The sequence below is a fragment of the Ruditapes philippinarum genome, unplaced genomic scaffold, assembly GCF_026571515.1.
Source record: "Ruditapes philippinarum isolate M1 unplaced genomic scaffold, ASM2657151v2 ctg20713_1_1_1_1, whole genome shotgun sequence".
Lineage (NCBI taxonomy): Eukaryota > Metazoa > Mollusca > Bivalvia > Venerida > Veneridae > Ruditapes > Ruditapes philippinarum.
In genome coordinates, this window is record NW_026861582.1 from 1 (window position 1) to 10588 (window position 10588).

General features: G+C 32.3%; 1 protein-coding gene across 1 annotated transcript; it reads right to left on the reverse strand.

Annotated features, from left to right (window-relative positions):
* Positions 1–267: 267 nt before the first annotated feature.
* On the reverse strand, positions 268–9962 carry LOC132716247 (ubiquitin-like domain-containing CTD phosphatase 1; the record flags this gene model as incomplete). The annotated part of the gene is given in 6 exon segments (XM_060699484.1): positions 268–404; positions 1204–1302; positions 5290–5405; positions 6686–6771; positions 7499–7590; positions 9767–9962. Coding segments are annotated over 6 exon segments (690 nt in total), but the record flags the coding sequence as incomplete, so codon positions are not given.
* Positions 9963–10588: the final 626 nt, after the last annotated feature.

Here is a 10588-nt window from a genome sequence, read left to right on the forward strand (position 1 = left end):
TAGTTATAAAGATTTCTGACAGATTATATGGCTCTATATTAATGGTTGACTAAGCTGCTAGACGAGGCTTATTTCGCAAATAACTGTTATATAGGGCCATATAACCTGTCAGTTATAATACAGAAACTTTCTTATTAGAGAAAAAATAAATCTAAAAATTGGCAGTAAATGTGTATATAATTTATATAAACATCACGATTATCCAATGAAAAGCAAGGTTACAATATGCAGTATTATAAATGTATCTACAAAATTAACACAACCTACATCAATAACTCCATATTTTGGTGAATGAACACTGATCATGGCCCCACTGTCAATCATGAAACAGATTTTATATTCTGTATGTGAAGTCACCCCTAGCTCTTTCATCTTTACTTCAATCCATTTCATACCTGTGGCAGCTGAAAATAGAATACATTTCACTGCAAGATTATTCTTCCCTTGACATATAAGAAACAAAAATTCAATATTTTATGAAGACATATATATTTGCATTGTTCTAACCAGAATTTCATGGGTTTCTTCATGTTTCTTAGCCACAGTTTACCTTGCTGCAGACATTTTGTTAACCTGGCATTTTTTTTAAAGCTTTAGCCTGTGAAGTTTCAGAAGAGTTAAGTTTTAAACATATATATATGAGGAAAACCCACGACCCCCTGAGCATGGCAAACTTTGACCCTAAGGCTATAAATTGAAAAAAAAATGGTAGAAATCCACTAGACAACGTTTTATGCCAAAAATATATGCTGTAGCTCTGTTTTAGAGATTTCTTATTTTAAATATATAAGGCAAAACCTAAGGCTATAATTTGAACAAACTTTGGTAAAATCCAAACTGTAACAAACTAGACAACGCAATATATCAAATATCTTTTATAGCATTGGAGAAGATTTTTAAGGTTTTTTTTTATTCCTTCCGGGTTTGCCATGGAAACCAGAGTTTTGCAGGAATGGAATCATTTGCACAACTTTTAAAAACTACATGCTAGGACGAATCCTAGCAACATGGCCTAATGGTTTAGGAGATAATTTGAAACAAAAGTTGACAACGCATAACAGGTGACGGACACAGCCAGGTCACAAAAAAATCTCCAAATACTGTTATCATTTGAAAAAATCAAACCAAACCTGATAGTTCATAATATATCTATACTTTATCATAATTAAGAAAATTGAAAATATGAAAATAATATAAACTTACACCAAATAACAATATCGTAGTCGTCATATGCCGATGTGAGAAACTCATGCAGGAATGGTCGTATTAACTCGTTAGCAGTCTCTGCCACAGATCTGTGATCTAGAAAATATAGAATGTCATATAAGCAAATAAATGAAAGTTTAAACAATTGTTGACTGAACACTAGTGTAAACAGGTCAATTTGAATGATATTTCTATATTCCTTATTACTGGTCCTTTAATATCATATCAAATATCAACATCTTTAACTTTTGTGTCAAAGATTATGAAAATTCACACTAAATATGGCTTGGATATAGCTTTACTCACAATGTGAAAAAGTGGAGATTTTTCTCTTATTGTCCACAGTTGAGCATATACTAATTGTCCCAAGTTGAGCATATATTTCACCAAGGCTTTGCTGTGTCTAAGGTCTAACCCTAATAAATTGAGGGATTTTTCCAGGATTTTGGGAACATGAACCATGCCCGATATTTGTTAAAAATTGGGGAAAAATGCATGACTGAAATTTTGCAGTGATTGAATAAATGCAAACAATCACTGTTTAGGATGGCATCTTCAAATATTTAAGCACTATTACAGTGATGACGCTTTTTTTTTCAAAGACTTTAGAATTCTTTATTCAATATTTTTATTTTGTAACTTTCAATTGGGTATATTTTCCTGTGGATTGGGAAAATAATATAATTTTTTCCAATTGGGTATATAACCCAATAATGGCTATAAAATAAGCCAAAAAAATCCCTGAAATTACTTTCTATTATGAAAAGTCTCTTGCCAAAAAGCACACAAAATACCAATAATTTTCAAGGTTCAAATAGATCTAACCAAAATAATATTTCGTCATATTTACACACCTTATCTCAAGGGCAGCTTTTAACTGTTCGTACAAGTTCTCAAGGGCAGCTTTTAACTGTTAGTACAAGTTCTCAAGGGCAGCTTTTAACTGTTCGTACAAGTTCTCAAGGGCAGCTTTTAACTGTTCGTACAAGTTCTCAAGGGCAGCTTTTAACTGTTCGTACAAGTTCTCAAGGGCAGCTTTTAACTGTTCGTACAAGTTCTCAAGGGCAGCTTTTAACTGTTCGTACAAGTTCTCAAGGGCAGCTTTTAACTGTTCGTACAAGTTCTCAAGGGCAGCTTTTAACTGTTAGTACAAGTTCTCAAGGGCAGCTTTTAACTGTTCGTACAAGTTCTCAAGGGCATTTTTTAACTGTTATTACAAGTTGTACACATGTAGTTAACTGTCCAGAATGTATTGTATTTTATCACTAGGACTGTAATACATGTGTTCTGAATTCAGGTAAACTGTGTTACAGTGTATATATCTGACAGACAAAAAACTTTATTTACCTATGGATAAAACAAATATGTATGGCTTAAAAATAATGTCAAACTAAATAAATTTTAAAGATGGCTAAAAGGCTTGCATTTTGTTTTTTGATTTAAGGAAGTGAAAACTGACTTGTTTAACATAACGCCTGTCAAAATAGGTTTGAGTCCCTTGTCAGGCTGCACATTTTCTTCACCCTACGACATTTAGTGCCTTACAAGGGACAGTGACCACATATAGCTCAGAACTTAATTCACATTGCTCTGTAACCCTGAGAACTTCAAGGATGTATTTCAATAATCCTGGAGAGGATGTCAAAGTTCATTCCGAACTGCCTCGGCTATTATCTTTAACAAGAGCCATGTCAACATGGCCATCCCCCGCCGAATGTGTTTGCTCATTGGAAAAATGTATATGTAGTACAGCAGAATAATTCCATTTTAAGAGGTCTTTTGGTAATGAAAACTGATGGCTATAGTGATTACAGATTTGAAACCTATGTCATTACTGATGGCTGAAAATAACAAAGGGCAATAACTGAAAAATAATGCAGGGTAGGTTATCATTCTTGTGTGCTGCATCCCTCCTCAGTAAAATCTATCCACCTATGAAGTTTCAAGTTGATACCTCAAATACTTTTTGAGAAAAAAATTGAATTGAAAAATTAAGTATGAAAAATAACAAAGGGCAATAACTCAAAAATTATAAAAGATAGAGTTATCATTGGTGTGCACTGCACACCTCCTGAGTTAGATCTATGCACCTATGAAGTTTCAAAATGATATCTCAAAGGCCTTTTGAGTTATGCTTTGGACAAAAATTAATTCTGAAAAATAAAAAAAGGGCAATTACTAAACAATTATGCAGGGTAGAGTTATCATTCTTGTTCACTGCACTCTTCCGCAATGAGATACATCCACCTATGAAGTTTCAAGTTGATACCTCAAATACTTTTTGAGATAAGCTTCGGACAAAATAGTATGAAAAAGAACAAAGGGCAATAACTCAAAAATTGTACAGGGAAGAGTTATCATTCTTGTGCACAGCATTCCTCCTCAATAAAATCTATCCACCTATGACATTTCATGTTGACATCTCAAACACTTTTGAGTTATGCTCCACTCGGGTGAAAAATTAGGTATGAAAAATAACAAAGGGCAATAACTCTAAAATTATGAAAGGTAGAGTTATCATTCTTGTGCACTGCACACCTCCTGAGTGAGACCTATGAAGTTTCATTTTGATATCTCAAAGGCCTTTTGAGTTATGCTCTGGACAAAAATTAATTCTGAAAAATAACAAAGGGCAATAACTCAAAAATTATGCAGGGTAGAGTTATCATTCTTGTGCACTGCACTCGTCCTCAATGAGATCCATCCACCTATGAAGTTTCAAGTTGATACCTCAAATACTTTTTGAGATAAGCTCTGGACAAAATAGCATGAAAAAGAACAAAGGGCAATAACTCAAAAATTGTATAGGGAAGAGTTATCATTCTTGTGCACAACATTCCTCCTCAATAAGATCTATCCACCTATGACATTTCATGTTGATATGTCAAACATTTTTTGAGTTATGCTCCACTCAGGTGAAAAATTAAGTATGAAAAATAACAAAGGGCAATAACTCAAAAATTATGAAAGGTAGAGTTATCATTCTTGTGCAATGCACACCTCCTGAGTGAGATCTATGCACCTATGAAGTTTCATGTTGATATCTCATAGGCTTTTGGAGTTATGCTCTGGACAAAAATCAATTTTGAAAAATAACAAAGGGCAATAACTCAAAAATTATGCAGGGTAGAGTTATCATTCTTGTGCACTGCACTCCTCCTCAATGAGGTCTATCCACCTATGAAGTTTCAAGTTGATTACTCAAATACTTTTAGAGATATGCTCCGGACAAAAATGTCGGACGGAAGGACGGACGGACGGAAGGTCGGAGGGATGGAGACTATTTCTATATCCCCCGCTGCCTTTTTGGCGGGGGATAAAAACCTCGGAAACGATACGGATTGAAAGTAGTTCTACCACGTGGTTTCAGATGTAACCAGAAACAGAGATAATGTAAAACGAATGTATCTATTTGACATCTTATGTCTGTTCCGGTACTCTTATGCTTGAAAATATGTCTGACAACAATTTGTAATTTAAATATGCCCAATGATGTTCAATTTTAAACAAATCCGACTAAATGTCAACAGGTTGGTTTTTTGTACTTTCGGTTTCTACAACTATAATAATAAATATATAAATAATGTATTGTTGATTTTGTACCTCTGAATTCACTTATTTTAAGTGGACTTTTACTACATATATTGGAAATAAATTGTCAACAACTCCCAGCCATAAATTACTTTTTGTTTACATGTTTAGTTTCTTAGCGTAGGTTGGATCGAAATACCGCATCCGTTCTGTGTATTCATACTATTGTGTTCGAGGTCCTTATCCGAAGGCTGACGGAAAGGGCCGAGTAGTTGCGATTGTGTCAAAGTTAAGAACTGTTCACTATATAGCATAGATATGTACACGACCGGATAGCTCAGTCCGCAGAGCCGCGGAACGGTATTTCAGATTCGAGTCCCAGTCAGGTTGCACATGTTCCTCGACCTGTGACATGACTTTATTTCTACAGACAGCTCTTTATTCAAGGTTGACCTTGTAGTTTTCACATGGATTAAAGTTTAAATGAATTTCAATGTCAAAACAGAACGTAATAAGTATATTTTCTGATAAAAAATACAAAATAATACTGACCAAATAATGTGTAGTCTATATCAAGAACAAGAAGTTTCTTTCCATCTCTTGGTTCAGTAATAATGTCTATTTTATAGTCTTTAACTCTTTTTTCTATCTTCTGTAAGAATTCCTCTCTGAAATACAACAACTTTAAATTGCTGTTCTTAACTTTTTATTTTACAATACTTATGTTTTAACTTTTAAGTGTATAGGCCACAGCACCCCAAGAAATGAAATCACTGAACATTAATTCATGTTTGGAAGCTAAGTTTCAAGTTTGCTTTGGTCTAAAACCTTCTTCCTTTCATGGATAAATGTAGAATAATTTAAGGTATTACCACCCTAATGGGCACTATAAGGAACTAAAAAATTGACATCATAGGTCAGATATATACCTTAAAGTACACCTGTATGCAAAATTTAAACAAAGTTTACCGTACGGAAATCAAGTTATGGCCACTTTTCTGAACTCAAGCTAGGATGTTATGAGGGCCCTTTTTTAGAAATGAGGAACCTTTAAATAATCTGCAATAACATTCTAATGAAAAATGTTTTCCCATTAATTTTTGGTAAGAAACAAATAGTACCATTCAGCTAACAATCCACATAAGCAAAATTATGGTTTCTACTTAAAATTTATGAAATCTGTATAAAAATGTTACCCTACCCCACCCATTTTTACCACGTGTCTGACCATTTTCCTGGTAAGGGAGACTAATTTAAAAAATCCTTAAAATTTACCCAAATGAGTGCCTGTTTTCAAAGTTTCCCTAAATTTTTAAAGAAGTATATTGGTTGATCTTGTAAAATATGAAATACTTTTACCGTCTAGATTTTATTACACTTTGAAAATATCAGGTACCATATTTATTACTAGATTTAGCATAATTTAGCCAATAAATACCTATGTAAATTAAAAAATCAAAATTAAACACTTTTTACTTTCCAAATGGGACACGAGAGATACATAAATAATGTTAAAAAAAAAAAGAAAGAAAAAAAAAGTTGACCCTTCTGGGGATTGAACCCACTGCCTTCATTTTCAATGTAGTTAACAGTAGTTCTAGCCCATTTGAATACTCTTAAAAGCAGAGGTAATGCATTAGGATGGTAATACCTTAAATAACACAGAACCAAACAAAATGAAAGTCTGACCCAAAACAATGATTTAACTTTCGTCAGGCCAATTTGGTTTCAAAATTGGCCCCATTTACAAAATCAACAAGTATCTTTTTAACATTTTCATGACTAAAAAAATTGTTTGGTTCAAATCTTTTCTTACTTCTGTCACATTTTATAAAATTTGGCAATGTCAGAATTTAAAAGATTCACAATGCAAAGGACGCAATTCCCATTTACAATAGACTATAAAAATCAATGCAAAACATATGTTTGTATATACATAAAAGATTACCTATTTTCTATAGCAATTTCATCTTCTTCAATATCAAAATCATTTACAACCTCGGGTAAGTCTGGTGGAGGCTCAACAATCTTAGTCTATAAAATGGTAAAAAACATTAATACATTTACATGATTAATTTATTCCATCATGATTCCTGATAAAGAGTATAACTCCATGTGCGCTTGTTTGCCTTACTTCAACAATTCAATAAAAATTTCATAAGGACAAACAAATCAATCAAAGATGATAAGAAAAATGTAAAATTGTTAAACATATCTAAACTCTCATATAATTCAGAAATGTACTTGTCATATGTGTACACAATTTTTTTGAAAGCTCAGCTGAAGTATTTACTAGAACATTTTAGTTTTCTATTAAAGGGACTCCACCGAGGTTTTAAAACCTGAAAACATAACATTTGAATTTATTACATAAATGAGCTGGGACACTTTAAACAGAAATATATGCAAAGATAGTTAAGAAATATACTTTGAAATAAATTGAAAATCGTATTTTGATGCTTTTCTTAGCCCGATTTGAATGAAAAGCGTTTAAACACTTTTCATTTGGGGTATTTTTTACAATTTGAATAATCATTCTGGAAAAACGAAATGTGCGAATGATCTGAAATTCTGCACAAAGATTAGTGGTCTAAACCTTCATCAAATTGTACATTTATCTGGAAAAAATATTTTCGGTCCAATCATGTCAAAAAAACCTCAGTGGAGTCCCTTTAATATATTTCCAGAAAATTAACAGCTGTGATGAAGGATAAAATAAAAGCATTTCTTAAAGAAAAACAAAACTTTTGTAACAACTTACTATTTCCTCTTCTCGAGTACCCATCATCATGATTTTGGTTCCTGGTTTAAGTTTAAGATCGCCAAGGACAACTGAGTCATCAGCTACTTTCCCTATTAATAAAGCAAAACTCTGTAGATAAAAAGTATTCTCAGATATAAGGAAATACATCCATACACCCAGATACAAAAATTAACTACATGTACATGTAGTAGTATTGTCATTTGCATACATTTGTATTTGAACTAATTTGTTAGGGTATTATCTTCAACTTTAAAGAGGCAGACATACCAGAGATAATTGTACAGATATCAAACAAATGTCATGTGTTATTTTGGTTTATAAGATTCATAACAGGTCTGATCTACAACCTAAATACTGCAACAGATTTTTAAAAGCTGCATATATGCCTACAGTATGGAAGCTAGAGGCAGAACATTGCTTTTCCAAGTTCATTATTCTGTATTTTTCAAAAATTTGGAATCAATCTGTAAAGCGCTTTACTTAGCCTGTATGGCGGATAGGCAAAAATAGATTGTTCTTCGTATTTTATCTTAAATTGATTATTACATTGTTTCAGAGTTTTTGTTAATGATTGAGCATGAAATTTTATAAAATTTTATAAAATTTTTGATTGAAGCTTGAAAGGCAAGACAATAGACATTTTTTAATTTGTGAGCAATAACTTTATACAAGACATCAGGCTTCACCATCATAAACTAAGACAAGTCTGTAACGTCTGATATATTGTAGGGCTGTCATTGATGGAAAATTTTGTATTGATATATCGAGAGACATATTATTAATGATATATTGACTTTGACAGTAAATACAATGAAAAACATTTAAATATGTGTTATAAATTCGGATCATGGTGTTATGCATGCTTGTATTAGACATTGTAAATACTACAAACTAACAGAGTTTTTTTTGTTATTTCTGTCACTAACATTTGAATTCAGGTTAGCCAAGAAAACTGGAAAAAAGTGACTCTTCATAGGCAAAATAGAGAGGTATATTCACTAACAGAAATAAATTTTAGCTTGTATCAATATCTGAAAGTGTTTATCGATAATGTTATTTTTTTCATTGTATCGGATGATGAATATCAATGATAATATATCAATTTTGTGATATTCAATGACAGCCCTAATATATTGGAATTGAAACAAACTAGCTTAAGGTCTTCAGCGTACCCATTTATATACTATGACATGACGTAAAAGATGAAGACAACCCCGTAGGGAAAGTCCACCCGTTTATATGACGTGAACGCTGAAGACAACCCCGAAGGGAAAGTCCACCAATAATCGTGCCAGGAATCTGACACGCTCGTATTCATTCATCGAACATGCCATGAAGTAAAGTGAAGCATACCTTGATAAAACTATATATAATCTGTTGATAAGCCAAGGATGGACAAATTAAAATCTTATTACAAACATAAATTACCTAGTAGTTTCCGACAGGTAAAATTTTCGGCACTTGGCAGCCATATTGCCAAAATGTTTGACCATGTGATTACGAGATTGACCTTTACGAACCCATGTGCTTCCAATTTTTTTCCAAATTACTTTTTTTAAAGATATTGAAAAATGTGATTTACTGACTTGTATTCAATAAAATCTTATTAAAGTACTAAAAAATTAATGAAAATAAATAAAAACATTATCTTGAGTAAAAATATCGAAATCATGTCAACAAAGATGTTCTAAATATTATTAATATAGTACACGACTATTCTAATCGGTTCCCGCGAATGACGTCATACGAGATCTCTAGTGGCACCTAAATGTCATGGCCGACTGTAGCCAGCGTAATTGATGTTTTACAGTTAAATAGGCAATTTTAATGACGGTATTAATATTTTGATACTTTAATTGGTATAGAACGATATTAAAATAATTGTTTTATCGTAAAATGCACAAGAATTGATTGGGTCAAGTGAAAAATACGGTTAAATCAACTTATGTTAGTCTGGTTAGTTTCGTAACGGGTCTAATCCAAAACTTTAATGCCGCATCAGATGAAAAACAAAAATGTTAAATAGCGGCTTATAAAGTTTTGGATGCCAAAAACTAGAAACAAACATGATTTTTTTTCAGTCAGAACACACTGAACTACAGTATATTTAGTTTTCTAATACGATCAATCTCTTTCAATTAACATGAGTTGAACTGAGTGACTCATAAATTTCAGTTTGTGGATATCCAATATCCGAAAATGAAATTATTCGGATGTTGGTGCACTACAGTTTCATAATAGCAAAATTTCAACGCATATATTTACCTTTAAACTTCAACCCGAGGAGTTTTTGACGTTCTGGAAGTACCCCTGTTTCCTTGTGTATAATTATCTTCATATCTGAGACTGTTTGTTGCGCTGTCAATGCAGTAATCATATATTCTTTGCCACTCCATTTCACACAAAATTCAAGCACGTCTGCCATTGTGCAACTGTAATATCTGCACACTGTGAGGATTAATGATTTTGCTTATGAAACAATGTGGCAAACCTTTCAAAAATCCTTATAACTAACTTAAAAGATATAGCATGTGAATACTTTGAAAATACAGCTATATGTTATTGAAATCTACCACTGTAACTTCAGTGGACGTCTATCAAAACACAGACACTTGGGGTTTGGAGCTCAAAACGCCTTTAAAATCCAAATAAAATGCATATTTGTCAATCCCAGGACATGTACTGATCATATATATCAAAAAATCTTAATATATGCCATTTTGAAAAAAAATCATATTTCAACAACTATAATAATACTATTATAGTTGTTGAAATATGATTTTTTTTTCAAAACGGCATATATTAAGATTTTTTGATATATATGATCAGTACATGTCCTGGGATTGACAAATATGCATTTTATTTGGATTTTAAAGGCGTTTTGAGCTCCAAACCCCAAGTGTCTGTGTATCAAAATGCTTATTTAACATGTCATTTGAAGCACAGGTAAACGTTGCGTGGCCATGACTTACACTAAACCCCCGTCCCCCCTCTACAACCCAAAACCCTAAAAAAAAAATTATGAAAAAAAAAATTTTTTATGACTTAAATATTATAATATTTAAGTCATAAAAATTTTTTTTTATA